This window comes from Pinus tabuliformis, chromosome X (genome assembly GCF_031772625.1).
Source record: "Pinus tabuliformis cultivar Carrire ecotype Pingquan chromosome X, CPIR1, whole genome shotgun sequence".
Classification (NCBI taxonomy): domain Eukaryota; kingdom Viridiplantae; phylum Streptophyta; class Pinopsida; order Pinales; family Pinaceae; genus Pinus; species Pinus tabuliformis.
The window spans coordinates 124,630,004-124,657,913 of record NC_142308.1 but is presented as its reverse complement, the minus strand read 5'-3'; the positions used below and the strand labels follow the sequence as shown (position 1 = coordinate 124,657,913).

The window sequence follows — 27,910 nt, the reverse complement described above, 5'->3', positions numbered from 1 at the left end:
ATTCACAAGTTCATTCTCATCTATTATTAGTTTCACTTTTCCTAGTTTATTTTTTATTTTTGTTTTGTTTTATTTGCAGGTTTTTATTTGTTTTCAAAACTTGAAGTAAGCAGCGAGCCCATTTCAAATTTGCAACATGTTCAGGGAAATTTTATTTGTGATTCATTAGAATTTGAGCATTTTTTAAATTTTGCTTTCATTCATCATTTCAATTTGATTTTCATATTGCTAATATTACAGTGAATACATATTCACAATACTACCATCCCACTCATCTTCGTCAATAATTTCATTTCGATATCACATCATCCACTTCACAACCATTTGTAGCGAAATATTTCATTGGAAATAGCTTTTAGCATTTCTGATAACAAATTGTTCATAAAAGATCTCCGATGTATTACCTCGCTCATATGTCATATCGCACTTCGCATATCGGAAGTTTGCAGTTGAATATACTTCCATTATCACGAATCGTCGATCTCCGATAATCGACTTTACCGATATTACGATGACCACATAATTCCGGACCCGATATGAAATTCAAATCAAGTTTATAAAATATCACGTCCATTCAATCGGAATAAAAGTAAGGGCATAATTTTAAAGGGTCGATGTCTTAGATCCGATATGTTATTAAATTTTCATCATAAATTTATCAGGTCCACTCTTCATCGCATATCGGCATATCAAGAATTGTTACATCATGTGCTTAAGCTTGTTGATCACCGATTAGCTACGTCATCCATCGCATCGCTGATATTGGCATTTCCAACATGATTATTCTCTACTATTCTGATACGCCGATATCGCAATCGCTTCATCGCATTTTTATTCATGGCCTTACCACTATTCCAAATTTGCGAGGTGCAATGTGTAATGTGCAAAGTACAAATCGCGAGATGCGGTGTGCGATCTGCGAATTGCAGCATGACTGTCCCCAATTCGCAATATAACAGTTCTTCAATAGTGTGATCACTACATCTCATCACACATATTTTCTTCGCATGATCTCATATCGGCAATTTTCTATTTCAACCGCCGATGTGATAAACTCCAATGCATGTCTCTACATGTGATGTGAATCATCCCAATACGGCGATGTGTAATTTAAAAAGCAAGCATGGGTAATCACTATGGTAAGAAAGCAGTTAATGACCAATTTGCAGCGTATTTAAATCATTTCTATTTCTCATATATTTCAGTTTTAAATATATAATTCCATAATTAAATATGGAATTCAAGACCTCTCTATCTTCATATTTAAATTTTATTATCTTGGATTTGGTCTTAATTTTGAACAATTTATAAAATCATGAAGTTTATATGAAATTTATAATATTTCGAGAAACAATCATTACTGCAAATTCTCATTCTCATTTCTGATACATTTGTTTTAATTTCAATTCCCTTGAACATTAAGCATTCCATTTTTACATTTTACTGCTTGCTTTAATTTAAATGAATAAATAATGATTTTGGGTTATAGGATTTTGGTTAGTTTTGTTTCTTCATGTTTTAATGTTAACTAAAAGAAGAAGTCAGTTAGTATTGGAGAAATGAATACCTTTCAGATAAAATCAAATGCAATTATCCAATAGTAAGATCCATGTACCCACTTTCATTAATTTCCATTTCATTACTTTAGTTTTATTTTTAAAGTATGTTGATATAAAAAATCTGTTTTGCAGTTCTCCATTTGAAGCTTTCAATCCTCTGCTGGATCATATTTTCGAAGTCGTATACTCTTCTCCTGACTTTATTTCAATAAGCATCAATAATCTTCATCGAAACAACTACACCAGGAAGTTTCTGAACCTTTAGTTTGTTTCTTTAACATTTTTTTTTTAGAAAATGATTAAGGTGATGCTTGGAAACAAGAAGATTGATATCAGACAAAAAGTTTTCATTGTGGCTGAATTTTATCGTCACTGCTATCCAAAAAGCCTAAAACATTTACAACCACCAAGGTATGATTTTTCTAAATCTCAACATAAGAAGGAATGATTACACGATTATTTTCTTTTTCTTCATATTGTTGAGACATTGGTATAAACATTCTTGTTTGACTTTATCTTTCGAAACTTGGATTTTCCTTTCCACTTTAAAAATTTCTTCATTTTTATTTTTGTTTGCTGATTTCTTTCTCATTTTAGCATAAGAATTCTTTTCCTTTCGTTTTCAGTTTTGATTTTGGTGACTTTGCATGATTTATATGGAAGGTTTTCTTGTTACCTAATAATGGTCGGCATACATAGGGAAAAATAGTTAATAGTCACCTATTTTCTTTTTCTTAAATCTCTTAGTGAAGTTTGATTTTCCTATTATAAAGGTAGACATACTTAGGGAAGAGATTACCAATTTAAAGAAGTTGACAAAGTATCATAAAATCTAGAAATTTCTTTTTCATCAAAATTGTAATCATTTTGAGATTTCAATATTTTATTAATATCTTTCAAAGTTCTATTATTAGTCAAGAAGAGTTATTTTTAACCAAGTAAAGACACTTTATAGCAAAGCACTTTTAACTCTGAAATTGTCATTCTTAACTCTTAAGGAATCAATGATTCTCCCCGTCCCAAAGGGTCTTATTTTTCTAGAATATAATCCATAAATGTATTTAAACTTAAAAGATAAGAGGTCTCATCATGAGCCTGTTTACCATGATCATAGGGGAAAAATAGGCTGACATTACCAACACTGCTAAACAAACCAGGGTAATGGCTTCTGATTATAAATAATTATAAGACAAGGGGCCTCATTACGAGTTAGCTTGTTCAATCTAATTATATCCAGTGAATGACATTGTCAACTATCTGGCTACCAAACTAGGACAATGACTTTTAAGAACTAAAAAAAAAAAACATATATAACTGGGTTTATCTCTAGGTCAATAATTCTTAAAGAGATGGGATTCTGAACCATTGATGATTAAATGGTAACCCTGTCGAGACTATAAATGTTTGTTGGCAACAGTGGCTCTACCTATGACAAATGAGTATATTTTAAAAGCTAAGCTGTAAAGTGACCCCTGCTAAATTATCTCTACAACTAATTAAAGACTGATATAGAGTTTTGAAATATTTTAATTTATGAGGAATTTTAAGAAAAATTATAGTTAGATAATTCTTGCTTTTATTCAGACTAATGAACCTAGTCAAGCAATGCAAAAATAATATTTTGTTCTTTAGTTATTCTTACTCTAATTTTAGGAAAATCTCATTCATATCAAACAGAGATAGCTAGTTTTTCTCCTGTGTGTTGCCATTGTTGTGGTAAAAACACAACCTCCCCCCATTATTGATTTGTTCAATTCAAATAATGGGGACCCATTTTATAAAAAAATTGGCTAAACACCTTTTAGGATTTTTATTTAGTTGATTATCCTATGCTTTTGTTAATTTTTCATTTTCTTTGGATTCTTGTTTTGATTGCTTTGTTAGAATCGATTTTTTATAAGCTTCCCATAGACATTTGTTTCGCCTCATTTGGTCAACTGGTTTGAAAATGGTATTCCTTTGAAGTCTCGTCATTTATCTAGCATGGGTTAAAAATGCAAAAAAAAATGTACAATATTGCATTTTGTAAATAAATTAGTTCAATAATGCATTTATTCTAAAGATTAACCCCTAGTTAGTTATTACTAACATTTTTCATTTTTCAGCCAAATCATGAAGTATCGGGATTTTAGTAATTTACTCCAATTTCCAAATTGATTACTAATCTCAAAAACCATAATTTCGAAGTGATTGTAGTTTAATTTTCATTTTTATTAAAGTGATTGTAGTTTATAAACTAAACTTCATTAAAATAAAACTAAAATAAAACAATATAAAATAAAAAATTTAATCGGATCAAGAAATCAGATCTGATCGCATCAGAGCTTTCATATATCGTAAGTTTCACAAATCTTCGAAACCCCGACCTCCCAATTTGCCGATTGCCGATACCCCTCATATCCTCGATTACCGATTGCGAAAAGGCATGGGACAAGAACCAAGTCTCGTTATGAGGTTTATGTTATGTTTTCAAACTCATTCGAATGAGTTAAAAGGAATGGAGTGAATAAAGGTAATGGAGGTTAGTTTATATTTATTTTTTTAATATTAGTTTAAATATTAATATTTAAATAATTATTTTTAAATTAATAAATATGTAACATATAATTAATTTAATTAAATTAGAATTTAAATATTTATTAGATTAATATTAATTAGTTTATAAATAGTTAATTAGATTAAGATTAATTAATAATAGTTTATTAATTAATTAGTTTAGTTCATAATTAATAATTAAATTAGAATTAATTATTATTTTAATTTAGGATTAAATTTTTAATCAAAACACTAATTTTTTTAGTCTAGCTACAGAAATTCCAGAATTGTGTTAAAATTAATTCATCTATTTTGGAAGTTCATAGATTGAGTTTTACTTGGCCAAATGAGGCCTAGGATGGCTCATTGGAAAAATAAAATCAAGGAGAATATTTTTGAAGAGGTTTCACTAACATATTTGGTCATTTATTGGGTCAAAAATCAGGCAAAATATCAAACGACGAATTTCTAAAACAAAATCAATTTTCTAAGTTTTATTTTCTGCATTTTCATTTGTTCAAGCCTCTTTTCAATGCAGATCCATTCGTCAATAATATCTTTGCCCAATCAAACCATCCCAGGGATCAATAGAAAGTTTACATTTTATTTTCAATTATTTATTTAATTGTATTTGATTGGATTTGTTTTAAATGCCAACAATGACATTTTGATTTTATTGTTGCATTTTAATTTATTTTGATTTCTTCTTGCAGGAAAACAGTAGAAGAAATATGGAGAAAAAGATCTCAATTATTAAGAGTGCTCCAGCAATTAAACATTGAAATTTTGAGCAATAAAATTGGATTGGACAGATTTCTCTTCAACAAACTTTCCTCTCAAGAATTCCTTTGCAAATATTATAAATAGCAGATTGCAGAATGTAATAAAGGGTCGCTCTCCTCTGCAATTTTAGACTTCTAAAAACATTTCTATAATAGGAATTTAAAATTGTAGAAGGGAGGAGAGAAAATCTCAAATCTGGGGATTATTGAGGATTTTGCCTTTGTATCTTGAATTATGCATAATGAACAGAGTTTGCACTATTGTAGCTCTAGTTTTGAAAGCAAAAGTTCAAGAAATGTAAAGGACTATTGGAGACCAAGGTCAGAGAAATGGATGCAATAAATTGGTATTTCTAATACTATTGTTTCAAATATCAGTTTCATTTTTATGATAACAGAAATGTGTCATTTTATTCATGTTTGTGCACTTTTGTCAATATGGGTAATTTGTCTCAATGTTGTTATTATGTATCTATGTTCTTATGGATTAAATTCTGATTTCTGAGTAACTACTTGCTCAGAAATCTATCTTATAAAACTGATTTATTAAATAGTAATGTGTTATGAACTATTTCTGCATATTATTGTTTAATAATCGGATTTACTGATTTGATAATCAATATCATTTTTGTGAATTACTTCCCGAAATGTTGTTGGTTTATTATTTCAGTTAAGAGGTCTCAATAGGATGTGTTTTGGTATCCATAATGTCAGTTAATTGAACTACTTCATTAACTTGATATTCATTATAAACAAGACATATTTAAATCCCAATACTTTAAATATCTTGCTCTTGGTTGGGTTAGATCTATATCTGCCTAATTAAGATAGGATTAAGTTAGTTTATTTTTCTTGCATTATAGAATAAGTTTGCATTTAGATTAATTTCTACATTCTTTTAAGTCCTCTTCTCAAAGAGGCAAAATTTTAGTTGTGGCTTGGCTGAACTCAAATCAGCTTAAGGGTCATTCTTTTACCTGATCAGCAAGAAGAAGTGATATGATATCCTTGTCTATTGGTAGTTAAAGATACATCATAAACCAATAGTAATAGGGAAAAGGTAATTGGACCTAGTTAAACCAGTCGGAGCCACCACACCAAATGGAAAAGGAGTTGCTTTAAGGTACGGACCGGATGGTTATCCCCCATTGTTGTTGCAGCAAATTTCGAAGCATCAACAAGCGCCTATATGCCTCTGAACTATGTTACAATGAGGTTCGAAGGCCTATTTATTGTTGAGAAATAATGGAAAACCCTAAACATCCAAAAACCTAACCCTAGGAGATGAAGCGTCAAACTATGGGCCCCGTTTTGGGTAAATTGGTACATCAACTTCCCGGGATCGTAACTTTGGCATACGATCTCTGTTTGACGCACACAATACCTCGTTAGAAATATCTAACCAACAACTACAACTTTGAGATGAGAAACATTAGGCCAATGACTCATGTTACTCCCAGTTTTTCCAAAAACCGTCATCTAGGGCCTCAAAATGGCTTTGGAAGTTTAGGACCCGAAAAACTACTAAAAATAGTAAATTGTGCTACAATTAAGGAAACTGAAAAACTGAAAGAGACAGTTGTGGGGGTCAAGGTGGGATAGGTGGGTGGCCGCCAACATCCACCTAGATCATTCCTCCCCCCTTAGGAAGCAATGGTCCCCATTGCGTTGAGTTCCTCCATGAGATGAGGAAACTTCTGCTGAACTTGGTCCCTAGTGAGCTATTTTGCAACCTCTGATGTGTCCAGTAATGGTGGGAAGCTTGGTAGAGGGCGGTCCACATTAAACACTCGGTGTAAGCGAAGGAATGGGGGAATGTTGTGCTCCAAAGCATTGTTTCCCACAACCTTGGTACTAATGTAAGGACCATATCGGAGTGGTCTGAGCTTTTGATGGGCTCTTGTAAGGCGTTCTTTCTGCAGATGCAATGAGACTTTGTCATCCACTTGAAACTTGTGTGGCACCCGATGCTGATCATGTCGCTACTTGTATTTGGAATTTTTCAGAATAGAGCGGCGATATATCGACCCATTGGGTAAAGGTGATCTAGGAGTCATATCGAATAAATGCTTGACCTGACAGTGTAATGGTACCTCTGTGGATGAGGAGAAGATGTCCCTATCTTCTTTCATGACTGTATACACCTGCTTCTGCTGCGTGGAGGAACACTTCCCGGGGGGCCATGGATGTGGAGAGTGAACCAGACATAAAATAAATTTCCCAATCTGGGAGATGATCTTACTGTCTTTCTTAGCAGAGATTAAAGAAGTGGCGGTAGGTGGGGCTACCTCCGGTATCCTATATAATGTATTACACAAAGAAATAATAACAGCAGGAGGCCTTGACTCATACACAGCATGTCGCTTCCACAAATATGGTTGGTCTAATAATACATCACAAACATCAAGCGGTGCAACATCACACAATACCTCATCTGTGAAGGGCTTGATGATGTAGGGCAGGTGGCACTGCTGGCAGACTCGGAGATCTTGTCCTTGGTGAAGCCACCCGATGTTGTACGATTGCGGGTGTGGTATGGTTGGTAGTCCCAGCCACTTCACGACCTCTACTGAAATGAGGTTCTTTTGGCTACCATTATCGACAATGAATTGCAGCAGCGAACCCTTCACCCACATCTGTGAGTGGAAAAGATGTTCCCTCTCCTTTGGATCTTCAGGCTCATTCTTCTAGACCTTGGCGGTGGTAACAGTGGCGCTGGGCTCTGCATTAATGATTTGCTTCCCTTTATCATTCCTGTTGGTTTCTGACTCAGGATCAAAACATGCATATGATTCTGAAGCCTTCAACTCGACCACCAACGACTGTTTGGTCTGACACTCACTTGTGTTATGAGTGGGCCTCTTATGGAACTCACACCACTTTCCTATGTCCTTCTTTGACTTCGTGGTGTTGTTCTTTTCTTGTGACTTCAATGAGTTGTTTTGGGTCACCCCGCCTTGGCTTTATCCTTTGTTCTTCGGACTCACATATCCAAAGTCTCGCTTATTTTGTTTAAACTTCTGCTCGATCTTGACAGCATATGGGTATGTCGTACCAAGCAAGGAGATGTTTAGGAACTCTATCTCGTCCTGGATGTATCTATATAGGCAGCCGCGAGGCCCACTCATAACACAAGTGAAGGGTATGAAGGGGTCCGACACTCACTTGTGTTATGAGTGGGCCTCTTATGGAACTCAAAATCCTTGATACCCAACTTTGTGTGAAGGGTATGAAAAATATTTGTGAACTACGGCACATCTTTGTCCCTTCCTTGCCGCAGCATGGTCCACTTTATGTATTTTTCCTCATAGCTCTTGACAGGGTAGTATTGCTCCTTGATGGAATCCCGAAATGAATTCCAAGTGGGTACGGCTAAAAATAATGAGGCCATACTTTCATCCTTTTGCTTGCAGTAGGTTTCCCACCAGTCCTTAATGTGGGGGTCTACTTTGAGAAGAGTGAAAGTAATCTTTTCCCGGCTGGAAAAATCATGAATAGAAAAATACCCTTCTAGTAGATTTAACCATTTATCTACAACATTTGCGTCTATCTGACCCTCGAATATGGGGATTTCAAAGTTAACTTGTACTTTAAAGGGTGTGGTGTTTCTAGAGTAGCTGTTGGAAGTATATGTGTTGCCCATGGGTAGTCGTTGAAGGATTTGGGCAAAGTTTTCCATCATTGCGTTCCTTTGTCACTTGAGGGCTTCTTCAAGCAAGATTTTAATAGGATCTCTTGCCCCCTTTTCTTTCTTTTCATCCACCATGGGAGGACATTGGGATTTGCGAGGCTGGTCTTGCAAAGGTTCGACCAGTTCAAGCTCTAACTCTTTATATCTCAACCTTGTTGGGGACATGCAAAGAAAAACAGAGAAAAAGCAAACCCCTATGATATCATTGATCTAGATTTAAACAGAAACACAACAAATTACAAAGATAACCATAAATACAGAGATGCAGTAGAAATAATACTTCATTTCATTAATGTAAAATACTGAAATATGCTTACAAACAGAAATGGAAATAAACCAACTAGGGCGATGGTAGCTTATCTCTGAGAAGAGATGTGGTGGCTACATGCCTCTGAACTATGTTACAATGAGGCTCGAAGACCTATTTATTGTTGAGAAACAACGAAAAACCATAAACATCCAAAAACCTAACCCTAGGAGATGAAGCACCAAACTATGAGCCCCATTTTGGGTAAATTGGTACATCAACTTCCCAGGGTCGTAACTTTGGCATATGATTTCCATTTGACGCGCAAAATACCTCGTTAGAAAGATATATCAGAGGACTACAACTTTGGGATGAGAGACATAGGCCCATGGTCCCATGTTGCTCCCAGTTTTCCAATAAAATGATGCTTAGGGCCTCAAAATGGCTCCAGAAGTTTAGGACCCGAAAAACTGCTAAAAATAGTAAATTGTGTTACAATTAAAGAAACTGAAAAAACTAAAAGAGACAATTGTGAGGGTCCAAGTGGGATAGGTGGATGTTGGTAGGTGGCTGACCACCAACATCCACTGGATTAGTTGCCACACCCAGCAAACACCCAGTGCCTTCTCCTCCACCAAGTGCACATATGCATAATGTGCATCACACACATACAACCACACACACCATACAACACCATGCAACACATGCACCTATACCTGATATACAACACATACACCTACACCCAGTGTACGTACGTATATGTGAACAATGTACATCATAAGACATACATCCACACACAATGTGCAGAAACACAAAATGCATACACGTACACCTAGTATACATCACAACTCGTACACCTATTCCTGATGTAAAATGCAACTCATACTCCTACACCCAGTGTATAACACAATACCTGCACCCACACAATGCACATACATAGTCCCACATGCCCTCAAAACATGTATGACATGTACACAATACCACACGTGCACTAATACCATATGTACAACATGTACACAGTACCACTTGTACACCACACCACCTACAGAATGTGTGCACAACATCACATGTACATGGCGCCACCTGCACAACGTGTACACAACACCACATGTACACTACACCAATGTACAACATGTACACAATACCACATGTACATAGTAACACACGCACGACATGTATGCGACATCACATGTACACAACACCACATGTACATAGCAACACATGCACACAATGCCACTTGTACAAAATGTACATAGCACCACACGCACACGGCACCACTTGTACAATCATGCACACCACACCATACGTACATAGTACCAATGTATCACATGCATGCAACACCACTTGTACATAGCACTGCATATCCAACATGCACATAGCACCATATGCAGACACGCCGCATATACGTCATGAAGATAGTACAATATGCATACAACACCCCATATGCAATATTCACACAACCCTATTTGTACCATCCTGTACATAGCATCGCATAAACAACATGTACACACACTATATATGCACAACACCGCATGCGCACAACATCACAGATGCAACATGTACAACATATATAACATATGCATAACAATAGTACCACACATCCAAAACCACATTGTCCTTACCAAGAAACCTTGCTTCCTATGTCTTATTCATGCTTGTCTTAGCATGCCACAGACCACGATGCTTTCATTCTATTGGTGTATCCTTCAGCAGTACCTGTCATAACATAAACATAAGCATAATATAAGCATATAAATTCATATTCACATGACACTGACCTCATATATTTTCCATGACTACTCTTCCACTTAATTCCTCGCGAGACCAGGAACCTCTTCATGTCATTCAGTTGCGTAAGCAATTATTCCTTCAGAAGAATGATCCCTGACAATCCCTATCAGACAGTGACATATATATATGCATACATACATATATAATCGTTAGCATAAAACAATCATCACTTTGTCAGACAACGACATACATACATTCATTTATACATATATAAACATCAGAATAATCATGATCATAACATAATTTCTAGATAACATAAGGTCTAGGTTAAGAGAAATTCCTTTATTCATGCAACACATGTGCAACATTGAGAACCACAGTTCCCAACATATCCAAGGCATAAGATGCTTCAAATCCATTTACTTTACCTTTTCTTGTTACCTTTCTCATGACTATACTGCTACCGTACATTTACCACAATGGACCTAGCCAGTCCAACCAACTGTCATAGCCTTACTTTCTGCTACGCTTACTCATGCACTGAGCTTCATCTGAATCTTACATTACCTTTCGAGTACCACACAACTCGCCCCGAGCTCCATCAACTTTCCTCTTTCCTAACCAATTCCCAAGACTCAAAACAATAAAAGAGAAGACAAGAAAAACCAAGAAGAAGACCATGAAAACCCATAACGATATGACACTACAACAAAGTGGCAAGGCCTTGTACTAGACAAACAAAACCGCAAATCAAGCTCAAAATACTAAAAGCACAAGACTGACACCATGACTAAATCCCCATGGTTCCCAAGGAAAGCTCAACCTAAGCCATCTTCAAGATTTCATGGAAACTTGTCTTGCCATGCAACTCCCTACATCATGTTGCCATAAACAGATAACTATCAATGTATAATTAAGCATAATAATACACTAGTTACCTCATCTAATTATGCCAAGCACGCTGCTTGCAACTGAACACATTCGCTCCATCTCTCAAGGGACTCCAATCCTTTAACAAATCCACCTATAGCTAAAGACTAGCTAATATACCTGTCAAGTGCACGTTCATGAATATATCACATATCCACATAATGTCAAACAAAATCAAGGTTAAGAAGACTTCATGTGTGCAAAGCACTCATTCATTCGAAATTAGGGTTTCCAAACATAGCCAAAGGAATCCTTGCCCAATTCCTTTTTCTTACCTTTTTACTTTGTTGGAATCGAGGCTTACTATATGTTGTCACACCACCCAACTGTTAGTTATATAGGCACATCAACTATTACCTTGTCATGCTAATACCAAGCATATTACCATGCAACTGCTCACACATGTCAACCACATGTTCCAAATATCAAGACAATCATATCTATTAATTTGAAATCAACCGTTACCAAGACTAATAATCATGTCATTATCCATAGTCAACTCGTAGTCATCATTCATAATACTACAACTATCACCTACTATACTCAAGTACATATCAATTGTCTCAACACATATATTTTAGTACAATCATCTTAAAACAAGATTATTTGAACACATAATTATATTATGCAATTCATTAAACATTTATACCATGTTAAATAAATCAACTAGATGACATAATCAACAGTCAAGCACCAAATATATGACATAAGCAATTGATACCTTAATGTATCTCAAGGGAGGTGATCTTGTCTACACAATCAATCTAGTTAGCACGATATAAATTTACAACACATCAGCTCAAGCACTCATAAGATCATGATATCCATAATAATATATAACTAACATGTTCACATCGTAAACTCATACACATATGCAAAGTCAATCTAGATTAGTATGACACCATCTCACAAATATGTTGTTTCATACCTGAATATTGCAACCATAACCATCTGCATAGGTCAAAACAAGTTAACACAATACATATAACATCAAGATCTTCAAGGCAATGAACATAACCATCATGCATATGACCAATCCAAATTATAACATCAATATTTCAATGAAATGACCCTAATCATCAAGTTAATAGTATATAACAATAATAAGCTATATATCATACTCATCAACAACATACAACATAATCATCAGGTTATCTAATATAAAACAACAATAGCAATGCATACAACTACAGGTTACTATCATTCTTGACTATCTGACACATGTGCATATAACCACACTCATCATCCAACATCTATCATGAATGTAACCATAACATCAAATACTTGTTCAGAAACCTAATGTATATAACCCTTATGCATATAATAATTCTTAACTTACATACTTACATGCTAGACATACACTACCTATATGCCAATCTACTCTTATCCCAAAGTATAATGCTGCAATCTCATTATGATGATCTGCATCCCTTACTCTATCTCAACTATCTCATTAGCATCATAACAACCAATAACATCATGATGATTTAAATTGCATACAATGACTTCACAAGGCATGTTTGACCTACTATACATGCATAACAACTACATATACCCACATAACAAATGAGTACAAACCATATACGCATCATTCTAGCTAGAGTCTAGTCATCAATGCATGACCATATCAAGTACACAAACCATGACCTTATGCATGACAACAACCATTACTCCATTGTACACATTGGCACATGCAACCAACAATATGCATAACCAATGCCAAATCAACTACACCTACGCATAAACGCATGTAGTCGAACAAAAGTGATCAATTCTTGTAATCAACCTACAATACTGGTACATGTAATCAAAATATTCGAAAATGTAACCTAGCGTACAAGGATGTAAGTTGGTATCTTGAAATCAACATGTAAGCGATATATAATTCATACACAGTGAGTCACATGTTCCAAAAATCAAGACATCATATCTATTAATTTGAAATCAACATTCGACAATACTAACAACCTATAAGCATACCCCTTTAGTAATCCATGGTCCATGGTCCACACTAAGGTAGAAGGAGGAAGCTACTATAATGGCCCAATCTCCAATGTCCAATTATGGAAATGGGATCTCCAAAGCTCTACTAAATTTAACCACACTTGAAAAGAAATTGATTTTTATTTCTCATACATTTTGTATGAGACTAAGTCAAAAACATTGCACTTATTCCACTTGTAACATAATAACTAAAAACATGCCACTTTTCCATTTCCTTACATGCAACTTTTCAAATTCCTTGCATGCAACCTTTCAAATTCCCTACATGCAACTCTTCAAATTCTTTGCATGAAAATAGGAATAGATCAGCTACATCCATATTATCATACTACAATACTATCCCATCCAAAAAAATAACATTTTCTTCAAACAATTACCATACTTTTACATTTTTCTTCAAACAACTACTATACTATTACATTTGCATGTAAGCATTTCTTCAAACACTTTACATGCAAACTAATATAGCAAACTATTTGCATACAAGTAAGCATATATCAACTACAACAATACTATTACACATCAATACTATCCCCAACCACAAACAACATACTCATTGGGGCATTTTATCAAACAGTTTGTATGCAATTAATCATTGAACCATTTAAGCATTTCATCAAACACTTTGCATGCAAACTAATATAGTGAATGATTCAATGCATATATCCTAAACTATAGTAGTACAAGTTATGGAAACTGAACCATATGATCAGTGGTATTTTCCCTCACTATGGTTCAAGTTTCAACTTCTGAGATTTCATAGATGAAAATTTATAACAAAATACCAACACAATCATATTTGGTGCACAATTCTAGGAGTATCCAGAAAGCTCGACTTCCACTGGTCATATCTCCTAAAATATAGCGAATAAATGTCTGAAATTTTTATCACAATATCAGTGGGATTTCCCCTCATTGTGGAAAAACTTTTAGCTCCTGAGAGTGCCCAGAAGAAAAGTTATAACAAAAATGTCAGCATGACTTGTTTGAGGTCTAATTTTAGGAGCATTCAGAAGGCTCGACTCCCTCTACTCATATCTCCTAAAATATTGCAACCCAATATTTGAAATTTATACCACATAATCAGTGGTATGTCCCCTCAATTTGGACAATTTTTCAGCTTTTGAAAGCCTACAAAAGATGAGTTATTGCAGAAATTCCAACATGACATGTTTAAAGGTGCATTCAGGAAGGTCATCTTCCTTAGATCATAACTCCTAAAGGTGCATCCAGGCAGGTCATCTTCCTTAGATCATAACTCCTAAAGTATTGTGAACCAATATTTAAAATTTTTATCACATTATCAGTGGGATTTACCTTCAATGTGGAAAAAATTTCAACTTCTAATATGCCACAGAATAAATTTATGACATATATGAAAGAAAGGTCTAAAATTTTAAAGTTTTGTTCTTCATTTCACCTATGATCGAGCCCATTCAGTCCAAGTGTTTGAACCATGCTCTGATACCACTCTGTAACACCTTCCAGGGTAAATGTGCATATAAACAACATAATAGGAATATAAATACAATAAACATATCAGCCATCAAAATCCATATATACATTAGTACATTTGCACATGAAAATCAAGGGAATGAATTTTTTCATTAATAAATGCAATGAACCAACCAGAGATGGAACCACCAGATTCCACTCGACCGTAAATTAGCTGACCCAAGTCTCTCTTCATCCAATCACCCCTGTGCCATATTCCAAGCATGAATATGGGATCTCAGAGAACACATCAATCAAAACTCATCCAGGCCTTCCAGAGGCCACCCACCTCAACCCATCAAACAGTGATTCCACCTCACGGTCGCACATCACCAAAAAACCATCATCAGATTGGTCTCCATCCAAGCCTTACAGGGCTTCTAGAGCGTTTGTCCAACCAAGGCTTCCAGAACTATAACTCAACCCACAGCTTACACAGGGCTTTCAGAGCGTTTGTCCAACCAAGGCTTCCAGGACTAGTAACTCAACCCACCAAAGGCTTCCAGAGCGTTTGTCCAACCAGGGCTAACAGGACTAGTAACTCAACCCAAGCTATTACAGGACTTCCAGATCGTTTCTTCAACCAGGGCTTCCAAGACTAATAACTCAACCCAAGCTAAGGAAACATGAGAACCAACCAAAACAAAACAATGAAATTAAACCCACAATCACCATGGCTATCCATGAAATGGAAAGGCTAGGCAATCCACTGTCAATCCCAGCCATCCTCCATTCCAATGACAGATCATAGCCAAGAAACCACATGCATGTGTCATGCATGCAAAAATTAGTGAAGAAATCATACATGCAACTCGGTACCTGCAAGCAATCTGATGTAATCGTTGATGTAGATGCCCTCTTGTGCTTTCTTGCTATTCCTTTGCCTTCTTTCTCCAAGAATCCAAGTATGCCACACCCTCCAAGAGTTCTCCAAGAAAACTCTAAGTATCCAAGAGTATGAGAGAGAGAGAATAATGAGAGAGCTCCCAAACTGAACTGACCAAGTCTTACCCATTAATCCTCATAAGGCTATTTATTAATGAGGCCTCTATTTTCTTCATTTTCTATTATTTTCCTTCAATTTCCTCCTCACATGCAACATGTGATCTTTCACCTTCCTTTTCTCCTAATTCCTATTATTTTCATAAATGTGTCAAAATACATTTTTTCCTCTTTAATGCCTTATCCACTGCCTTTGCCAAATACTTTAACCATAAACAACCAAATGAACACCCACTAGGATGTCCTGCCCACCATTCAACTTGGAATATGTGTCCCATCATCCGTGGTATTTATATATTTTTACATGGAATTTTCATAAAGGATGTTACAATTGTAGGAAGGCACATGAGGTCATTAACTCTAAAATCTATCACCCCCACATCATGATTTATCAACGAAAAGCCGCATATTGTCACTCCTTATACATAATGGAGCACAACTATAGAGAATATCGCGACTAGAGGAAGAGGTGGGTGCCCTTCATAGGGTAATTATGGATATCAAGATTTAGCAGGAGAATCCTCCCAGCCCAATAGTGGATCTATTCTGGGACTTTGACCTCAACAGACCTGCAGATGTTTCTGAGTAAAGTTTTGTAATTTTTTGTAATGACTAGCTACAAATGTATATGTTTTCTGTCACAATTTTGTGGGATATACATAGCTAGGATAATAATGGTACTTGTTTCACATGGGGTTTGTGATGTAATCTAAGTATGGGTAGTTAGTTATAGACAAGCATATCAGATGTCCAATAATAGTTTGCCAATGTAACTCTCACAGGCATTTGTTGCGATCGGACACAGATTTAATTCACATGTACTCACTTTTGTTTAAAAAAAGAAGAAGATAATTTTGAGTTAGTCATTTGATGGGTTTACCCATGGTGGTTCACAACTCCATGGTATTTTTCCATGATATTTGTTATTGTGAAGTTTATTTAAAGGCATTATGAAATGTGTTCATCTTAACTCCATATTTGATCCCTCTCAGTGTTTGGTAGATCTAGATTTAATATGGATCTATATTAGTATTTGTTTTTTGTCAAGTTGTCTGAGTTCTCCAGCGATTACACCAAGCTTGACTTGTGGCTCAAGAAACTGCGACCCAGGGGCATATATTTCATCAAAGTCACCTCGGGATCACACCCGTCTTGGGCCACACGAGCCCTTCACATGGCTAGATTTTTTTCCACAGAGTTTCAAACCGGTGATCATCACATCACAGAGTGACTTTACAGTACACCCCATCACCATCTATTCTACGCCCTGTGGCCTAGTTTAGTATTTATTTTAATAGAAAAGCACTTCTCAAATAAATGGAGCTGGGGTTTGCAACTACCAACAGACTTGGAAAAGCGGATAAACAATTTCATGGGGTTTAAATTAGGCTTGGAAAAAAAACTGAGATCATTTGAAGACTTTATAATATTGAAGTTTATTGATTTTTTATTTGTTCTAGGAAAATGTGTTATAAAATAAAATAATATTAACATATTATATTTTAAAAAATGTATATTTTAAATTTTATTTATTTTTAGTCATATATTTTAGAATAGCATATCAAATATTAGCAATCTATTAAAATAGTTTTTTTACTATTTTTAGAAAAATAATATATCTAAATGGAGGCTTTTGTAAGTAGAAACATTTAGATAATTGTCTTTAAGATTCATCACATAGTTGAAAAAATTGTCAACGTGTTTCGAACCATCTAATGTGGTTTATCATCAAGGCAAAGAAGATGAATAGATTTTGATCTGACATGGATATAAAAAAATGTTTGTGGAAATATAAGACAAAAAAAAAAGAGATTAGCCATTAGAGAGCCAGAACTCAGGAAGCGAAATACCGGGTATGTTCACTGTCTTTGCTCTGTAATTCGATCAACAAATTACAGTATGTCAGATGGGGTTAGAACCAGGGGTCTGGGGGAGAGGGCAAGACCTTGTGAGGAGGTGTTGATGCACAGACAGCATGGGAATCGGGTGAGAAAAGAGCCCGGTAGCTCGGCTCCGAGGCAGGAAAAGAGAGGGGATATAGATATTGATAGGAAGAGACTTGCGGAATCCAGAACCAAAGACATAAAGGTGGAAATGGAGAGTGACAGTGAGGCTGGGAGGTCGGATAGTTGGGAAAATGTAACCAGACAGGGAGTCTGGGTAAGGGAGCGAAACCCGCATCGCAGAAGGGAGCGAACTAGGGAGGGGAAATTGGGTAAGAATCCTAGAAAGAGGGAGAAGACCTCCCGGGGGGAATCCTATCGCGAAAGGGAGTGGTGTCAGTCAGCAAGGGAGGATGGGAGAGAACTCTGTTAGACAGACCCATGGGGACACCATACCTGGAAAGCCTCGAGCAGGGGATAGCCAGCCGGAAACAAAAGGGGGAGACCATGGAATTGACGCAGAGACAATTCCCAGAAACCTGAGTGATGAGAAGGGGCGGAATAACCTGGGCCCTTCGGGGTATTTAGGAATAGAGGAGTGTAGTCACAAGCGGGATAGGACAAGCAGACAGAAAACACCTGAGTTTATGGGAATTTGGTTGGAAAACGATTTTATTCTGACTCAGTACTGTGCGTATGGTGAACAGATAGAAGGAAACGAAGATATGGCTCGGGTAACCAGAGGTCGCAGTCGTGGTCGCAGGGGCAGGACAAATGCTGGTCCACGCTCTCAAGACAGTGACACCATAGGCAAAAGGTTGGGTCGTCGTCCCATGGACGAGACCGTGAGGGAAGCGGCCAGAGCCTATATGAAAGATATAGATGTTGGCATCAGGAGAATTATTGATGAGATGGAAGATAGGGTGAAGGAAGAGGATTCAAAGGAAGAGATGGAGGAATGGCGAGACCTCATTCTGACCCTGGAAATACGAGAGGCCGAATGTCTCAATACAAACAGACTCTCCATCTATACTGGCTCATGAAGAGGCTGATGTGCAAGGCAGTGGAGCAAGTTTCAATGGGGATGGCACTGATAATCAGGGATATGCCTGATTACAAACGGGACCTGCAGACCATTCAATTCCAGCTCTGTAAACAAGACATGCGCTTAGACCGCATACAGAGACATATCCCCTGTATCGTGGAAATGGCACCAGCAAATGAAGGCTCAACGGAGGATCTAGCAATCGTTGAGCCAGACCAGGATGAACCGAAAGAATAGACTGAGCATATGATCTTAGATCTCTGTTTTGTTTAGCGGTTGGCTTTTCATTTTATGCATGTTTATGGAAAAAAATTTAGGCATGTTTATGGGAACTATAGATAAAAATTGGTTTTTTAGTAGCTATGTTTATATAACCTAGGTAGAAAAACTTCTAACTTACGAATTTTGGATGGCGTATAATATGTATAGGTGGCCAACAGACTTGGTTTCCCACTGGGCAAGTTAAGACCACCTATGAACAATATGTGTACTCAGTTTGATCTTATATAAATAAAAAAAGGACCTACCTAAACTTACAAATATATATATATATATATATATATATATATATATATATATATTTCAAATATTAAAAGTCAAAATAATAGAATAAATAGAAAAAGAAAAACACTAATAATTTATTTCAAATATTATAAAGTCTAAATAATAAAACAAATAGAAAAATAAGTATTATAATAAAGCGAAAAGTAAATTAAGAATAAATAATTAAATAATACTCTAACTAGTAAAAAAAATAAAAATAAAAAATATATTAGAAATAACTAAATTAACAAGGATTACATAGTATTTAGTCCCTGTCACTTAGCTTCAATATAGCTTAATTAAACTAAAAAAAATAACAAAGAGTTCATAACAAAAATAAAACAACTAATTAAACATTATATTGTTGAATGTCATTACCAAAATTTAAGAAATGCTATTAACTAATATTGTTTATATTAACATATATACACTTTAATATATATAAGTATGTATGTTTATTTTTTATATATATTTATGTGTTTTAATTTTTATTAATGTATATAATTTTTTATAATCATTAGCGTTATCAAAATTGATATGAAGATAATCATAAATCCTAAAAACTTTGGTAACAAAATTATTTAAAACATCCAAAATAATGATAAATATAAATACAAAAATAATAAATAAATTCTAACTTAGTAAGGGGAGAACCATTTTTCGTCAAATGGTTTCTCCAATTACTAAATTAGAAAACATAAACCACAGACATCTTAAATCCAAAATAATAAATTCTTATTATGTAACTTCGAGTAACATATAACATCGGAGATTTTGCACAAGTTTCATTCGTACACCAAGTTTTTTTTGTATTTGTAAAATTAAACTTCGATTTTGTATTTTTTTTACGGCTAACATCGACCCGCCGCAATCACCATGGCTCCGATTTTCGAGGACCGATGTCAAACGGTCGTTGGAAGGAAAGCCCTATTTCCAACCCCATAACAAAGTAAATGCGCCCTGACATGCGCACAATATAACACGCCGCTATTTTTTTTTCTCTCTCATCACCGCGCGGCGTGTTATATCATCTTATATCAGGCCCATGTCACGGCTCATTTACTTACTTTATTATGGAGTTGGAAATAGGGCTTTCCGTCCTCGGGTGCGAGTGGCAGCAACATAATGGGTCAATAAATCAATGATAAATATTTTTCCGATGACGCTAAAACTCATGGATGTTGTATTATCCATTTCCTAGTCCCTCCACGTTTGGGAAATTTGCATCAGACGTGATTACGCATTTATCCATGCCCTTTTCATATAACAAGATAACCTATTTTTGGTGGGACCTCAATTCTAGCGCTCGCCCTTCTCAATTTTCCGAGGAAAGCAGATCTGTAATTGACAATCTCTTTGTTCTTTAGCCTCCATTCTGGTGCTTGCCCCAGATGCAAGGGGACGAGGTTCGAACCCGGGACAATAGCCGTAGTAGACGGCATACGTTTCGACCGATAGGTAACTACTCTTATCACTCTTTTTTCCACCTAAATGCCCTTGTAACTTGTTTGATTTCCAGAGGTTTAGAGTTCGAGTTCTTGTTCTCGACAATGAGGTGCTTCTTCTTTGGAGCGGGAATACCAAAAACAACTGAAAGTCACGTTCTGTGGCTCTGTGAGTTACATGGGGGAAGTTGTAGAAACTGCAAAAGAAGAAACCCTCGTGGTCAAACCCTGGTTGATCCCACTGGCTCACAAAGATGTAATGAAGGGGACCTGTAATAATAACAAGGACCTTAGTTACGAGGAACGCATGCAGAAGTGGCTGAAGCGAGATGCAGCAAGGGTGGTCGCCATTAACTCACAGTTGGAGCTTGTCGTAAAGGGGATCAACCATTCGAGTCACGTCCTCAACGTCTTCCACTATGTCGGAGTCTGACTTGGAGAGACCCGTGGTTTGCTACATGAACCAAGGCAGTGGTGAATATTTCTCCTGGATTGGGGTAGGTGCTTCGCGTTGCTACCATCTTATGGTGTTGGACACTAGCATCGATGTGCATTGGATCTAGTGCGACCCCTGTTCGGATTGTTACTAGGAAGTTGACCCCATTTACAACTCGGAGCTCTCTTCAGACTTCAAGTTAGTCGGCTTCTAGGAAAACCTCTGCTAAGATCTCAATGTCTCAGGGTGCAATCTCAGTAGACCTGCATGTACCAGGTGAGCTACGGCGACGGGTTTTACACACTGGCGCACTTCGCCACACAAACGCTAACCCTCGAGGTCACAACAGTACCAAAATGGCCACAATAACGAGGGACGGTCCATCTCTGCAATACCATATCGTTTGTATGGGAGGGAAATTTGGCCTTTGTTCATTCTCAATGAAGTGGACCGTTGGCTTGCTTCATAGGAAAAAACATGTTTCATTTTTCACTATTCTCCAGTGCACATCGAATTCTGACATAAAAAATATTATAGTGTGTGTTTCAATCCAACTGCTCCCGCTACATTTTTCGTCAAAGTGTGGAACATATTACTTTGAGGGGTTCATCTGGATCCTATTTGAAGTACCTTACACTGTTCAGTTTCTTAAAACTGCAAGGATTTCTATATTCCGGATTGGCATAAAATCATTCGATTTTATAAGAATAGCGATTTTCACTCCATTTGTATTTTTCTGCGATTAAAAAGTCCTTAAAACAATATCTTTATTAAGACAAGCTATTTTTTTTTTTCCGGGGAAAAAAGCAAAACTTTTTATTATGATCTTATAAAAAGTTTTCATACATTTGTTCTAAAGCCATGCTGGGCTCATGTGTTCATTCACTGCTCAACCATAAGGGAGCTTTTCTGCTGTATTGTAAACCTGTAGTAGTCTTCCTCCCGGGAGGATGATTAATATCCAAAAAGCAAAGTATCATGTGAAACCCGGGGTCTCCTTCAGAGAAGGAAAAACAACCCCTTACAGTCAAAAAAGGTATGACCTCCAATGTTTTGTAATGTAACAAAAATTATAATAAGAAGACTGTAAACTGTGATCTACTTGCCGAAAGAGTATACTACTAAGGAAAAATATATACAAAAAATGTAACAGTGGAAAGATAAGCTGTGAATGGTGCCGACAAAAATGAAGCTATATACTGAGATCACTATGGCTGATCATATGGGGGCTGATCTGATCTGTAAGACTGCCCCTGACGAATCTCTTCTATCTCCCAGCTGCCCGGATCCTGTTGTAGACCAGCCTTAGATAGCTGATCTGCTTCTTCATTCCTTTCCCTGTAGATATGGCAAAGTGAGAACCTGTAAAAGAATGTCTTCAGGAATAAAATTTCTTCAACAATTGTCATCAAAATTTGATTTTGACAAGCAGCTAAACCATTGATCCAATTTATAACATTAAGAGAATCCCCAAATATCTGAATAGAGTTGATGTTTTTGTGATGTAGCCAGCATAATAGGAATCGTAAGGAAGAAAGTTCTGCATAATTATTTGTTCCAGCACCCAACCCAACCGAAGCTCTTAGAGAATGTTCGGAATTGAAATGTATGCACAAGCCTGCACCAGCCCTATTGTTTTGTGAGGCCCCATCAAAGAAACCACAAGGGATATCCTCCTGTATAATGATATTATTTTGTTTGGTTCTGGATTTTTTTTTTTCCTCAGGAGGAGGCAGAGCAGAATAAATGGCTGTGATATTAGTAGCAATAACAGAAGTCGGTGTGTTTTGATCTTGGAACAAACTCTTATTTCTAGCAAGCCACACGCCCCAACAGAAGATAATAGGCAGGTTCCTCATATTCCCTTCCGAATAAGTTTGCCACCATTTCCTCCAAGCATCTCCCAGCGGATCATGTCCCCACTGTGCATTTACCTTGAGAAAACCAGTGACCTCCTCCCATATCTTCCTTGAGTAAGAGCAGGTGGTGAAAAGGTGATCTGTGGTTTCCTCATCAGATTTGCACAAGGGACATCGCCCTGGACCAGCTAAAAACCTAGATTGTAGTGTTTCCCAAGTTGGAGCCTTCCTTCTTAGAATACACCATAGAAAGAGCTTGGATTTGGCAGGGCTTTTGAGTTTCCATATATCTTTGGCCCACCAATCCGGGGCTCCCCATCCTATCTTTCCTAATAGAAAAGAGTATCCCTCTTTTGGTGAATACCCCCCAGTTTTGCTGTGAGCCCACATTAAACGGTCAGGTTCCTGTTTTATCCTGACATTGGATCGTTTTAGTTCTTTGATGAAGCCTGCCCATTCATTCTTCCATCTAGCATTTAACCCTAACTCTTCATCGTCCTTCCAAGCCTGTCCCCAGATAGTGGACTGTCCAACTCTTTCCACCTGATTTATTGATGTAATACCTTTAGAATCAAGATGTCGAAGAAGCCCTGGTGATAAAGCAAAAGCTTCATTACACCCAACCCAAGGGTCTCTTCCAATCCTGATCTGTCTGCCATCTCCCACTTTCCATGCTAACCCTTGCTCGATCACTGAGAAAGCATCCACCGTGGCCTTCCAAATAACTGAAGAGTTTTTTGCCTTCTTATTCTGACTCCGAATCCAATCTTCCAAAGGCATTGGATCTATATACTTCCTTTTTACCACCCTCGTCCACAGGTTTTCTATAGTTATAAGTCGCCAACCTGACTTTGCTGCTAACGAGGTGCTGAACTCAGGGAGTCTTTTAATCCCCCAACCTCCCCACTCTTTTGGTCTGGCCACTTTGTCCCATGCCACCCATGGTAAACCCGAGGATTCCTTTGAGCCAGCCCATAAAAATCTGCAACAGATTCTTCTGATTTTCTCCATTACACCTTTAGGAATCCAAGTTAGGGCAGCCCAGTAAACTGGGATGGCTAACAAGACTGATTTAATAAGTGTCAACCTACCAGCTCTGGACAACCATCTATAACTCCAATGAGATATTTTGGCTTCAATTTTTGCTATGAGCCAGTTCCAGTCTTCTTTTCTGTAAGCATCTGGCTTTAACCAAAAACCCAGATATTTGAATGGAACATCCAGAGGTTGGCTAGGGAAAGGAAAAAGATCAGACATTTGATTTCTTTCCCTTCTGTCAATATCTGCCAAACAAACTTGTGATTTCCCAGAATTTATCTGCATTCCAGTAGCTTTTAGAAAAAGATCAAAAATACATTTTATCTCCTTTAATTCGCTGTAATTACCATTAGTGAAAATCAATATATCATCAACGAAAAGAAGGTGGGTGATGTAGAGATTGATTGCTACCTCAATACCTTTTACCTTATCCTCCCTTCTGGCTTTATGTATCAGTCTACTAAGCCCTTCAGCCACAAGGAGGAACAGGAGAGGGGACAAAGGACACCCTTGTCTGAGGCCTCTCTGGCTATTAAAGAAAGAAGAGGCAGCTCCATTGACCAAAACTGCAAAGCTGACATTTGAAATGCACCCCATGATCCAGCTGACAAAAGGATAGCTGAAGCCCACATGAGTTAGAAGCATTCGTAGATAGAGCCAGCTGATCCTATCATATGCTTTGGAGAGGTCAATTTTGATAACAGCTCCCTTCTTTTTCTTCAGCTTGACACTATGGATTACCTCCTGTGCGACACCTATGGCTTCATGGATTTGTCTGCCATCCAAGAACCCAAATTGTTCCATTGAGATGTTTCTTGACAAGATTGGTGCTAATCTGAGAGCAATAACCTTTGAAATAATCTTGTAAATGCAGTTACACAATGAAATTGGTCTGAAGTCTTCAAAACTTTCTGGCTCATCCTTCTTTGGAATGAGAGCAATAAATGTTGAGTTAAATGGTCTATAGACTTCTCCTTTCAGCCTAGACTCTTCAACTACTTCAGTTATCTCGGCTCCAATTTGTTCAAAAAAATGGAGAAACAATTCTATTGTCCAACCATCAGGGCCTGGACTTTTGTCTTTGCCCATAAGCTTCATAGCTGCTTCAATCTCCTCCTTAGTGACCGGAATTGTAAGATCTTCACCTTCGTCTTCCTCAATGAATCTAGGAAAACATTGCACTGTTTTAAAGACTTCTGCAATAGTAGCCTCTCCCTGATCTGCAAAAATGTTTTGAAAATGTCTTTTCCCTAAACCAGAAAGCTCTGGAAAGGACCTGACATCTCTCCCTTCTTCATCTTTAAGGTGCCATATAGTATTTATTGATTTCCTTCCTTTTGCAAAATTATGGAAGAATCTAGTGTTCTCATCCCCAGATTTTAGCCAAATTGCCCTGCTCTTAATTCTCCATTCTTCTTCCCTTTCCAAAAGAATTTTGTTTTGCTGCTTCTCCAAGAGAAGAATTCTATCCTTAGAGTCTTGTGATGAGTATCCATCTGAATCCAAGTCCTCCATCTGTTTCAGCTCCTCCCTTATACTGATCAACTCCTCATTTTGTTTCAGTTTTCTGTCCTTTGCCCAGGAAATTGTAGCTGATTTCAATCTTTTTAAATTTTCCATGAACAAAAAGCTTTTCTCCTCGCCTGCATTGTGATCAGGGTGAATCCAAGTTTCTTTAAACAGGTTGCTGAAAGTTGGATCATGGAGCCAAGCAGGATTAAATTTGTAAGGGGCTGGGGGTTTGTGAGGAGGAATAGATATATCTAAGAAAATCGGGAAATGATCCGAATTCCCTATTTCCTCAACCCACTGTCTGATCAAAGGAGCATTGGTGGATAAAGAGTCCGATAGCAAGAACCGATCTAATCTTTTGGCAATCCTGTCTTCTCCTATCCTTCGATTCCTCCAAGTAGGCTTTATCTTGATCGGGGAAGGGTCTATAAAATTATTCTCTGTGATGAGATTATGGAAAAAATCTGTAAGAGGATCTTCTCTCGCCGATGGTCCCCAAGCTTCCGCTCTGCCCATAGTAAAATTTAAATCACCTCCCATTATCATCATTGGTGCTTTCATAACAGATTTTGACATCAATTCATCCCAGAAGGATTCCCTGCCTTGGCATGGCCCATAGATATTTACTATGGTGATGGGAAAAGTAAAGTCTGGGGATATTAACTCCATTCCCATAACATTCTTCATCCCCCAGTTATTGAGGACTTTTACCCTCCCTTCTTTGTACCCAATTGCAATGCCCCCCGAATGTCCAAAGACATCCATAGCACTGAATGCCCACCCAGGCAGAAGGGACTTTAGCATAGATTCAATCTCATAAGCCTTCCCCAGAGTTTCTTGCAGAAAAATAACATCTGCTTTAGAGTTGGATATCCATTCTTTCAAGGCCAGTTTTTTAGGTTTGCTGGCCAAACCTCTGCAATTCCAGGATGTCAGAATCATTTGATAACACCCTCAGGGGGATGAGCTGCTCTAAGAACCCCCGTGATGGAATATTGTTTACCGTCTGCAACATCTATCTTTGCTTTTAGTTTCGCCTTGGACAGATCAGATTTCCGTCCTCGTTTGTTTTTGGATTTGTTCTGTGAATGTATCATTCCCAGACCGCCTAAAGTCCCCTGAGTCTCTTGATTCCCACCCAAAGATCTCAGGTTGTAGGGGCAGGGAGGCCGGGTCACAGGGAGAGAGAGAGGAGGCCATTTTTCTTCACAATTTATGTCCAGTAGCGGTAAGGTTTCAGCTAATGTTTCCACATCCGGATTTAACATTAAGTGATCCAAATTTTCAACATTATTATTTTCTTGCTCTTTATATGATGAGGAAGCAATATTATGTTTTACATAAGGATGCTCATGAGAAATAAAAGAGGAAGTAGGAGTCCCTGAGCTCTTACCCTTCTCCGATTCGTCGATTTGGGCTTGATTTGCATTTTTTTCCTCTACGAACCCTTCCACGGCTTCTGGTTCTTTAGCTACTTCCTCGACGAACCCTTCCACATCTTCCGGTTCTTTGGCATTTTCCACCGCCGTCTCCTTAGATTGTTCGCTTTCATCCGCTGGTCCCTTCTCTGTCTCCTCAGCCACCAGATTCATTGGTTCTTGCGACTCCGGCAAATCCTGCTCCATCGTCATCTGAACATCTTCTTGAGCATTTTCTCTGTGAGCTGTTGTCCTTCGGAAATGTCTCCTTCTTCTCTTATGTGGACAATCTTTTGCCATGTGCCCATACTCGTGGCACCAATGGCATCTAAATGGCAGATGTTCGTAGTCTAGTATCTGCTCATATACATATTCATTGAATTGTAGATTAATCTTTTGTGCCAGGCCCCCACTCGGTTTGAGCATGACCAGAATGCGCGCAATTGCCCTATTTTTCGTAGTCAAGAAAGTCATATCCGCATCCATGTACACCCCCAACCTATTACCGATGGTTTTGAAAACTTCCTCGGTCCATAGGAATGAAGGTAAACCCGGAGCACGCACCCAAACAGGAAACACATCCGTGCGCTCCTTGATAGCATCAAATAAAGGAGACCATTTCTTTAACAGCACTGGTATGTTATCAATGTGCCAGATTCGCTGAAGGACCCAATCCGCCGATTCTCTGTCTGCAAATCTGAGCTTGAACCAACCTTTAGCTAATACTAGGGCTTCGAACTGTAAAGGTCTATCTGC

At 37.3% G+C, this 27,910-nt stretch overlaps 1 protein-coding gene across 1 annotated transcript; it reads right to left on the bottom strand.

The window, feature by feature from the left end:
* Nucleotides 1-22,535: 22,535 nt before the first annotated feature.
* Nucleotides 22,536-26,678, bottom strand: LOC149138749 (uncharacterized). The gene is made up of 3 exons (XM_089450482.1): nt 25,074-26,678; nt 24,278-24,503; nt 22,536-24,040 (listed from the first exon to the last, which is right to left on the bottom strand). The coding sequence occupies exons 1-3, from the start codon at nt 26,676-26,678 to the stop codon at nt 22,536-22,538; spliced, it is 3,336 nt and encodes a 1,111-aa protein (XP_089306608.1).
* Between the last annotated feature and the right edge of the window lie 1,232 nt (nt 26,679-27,910).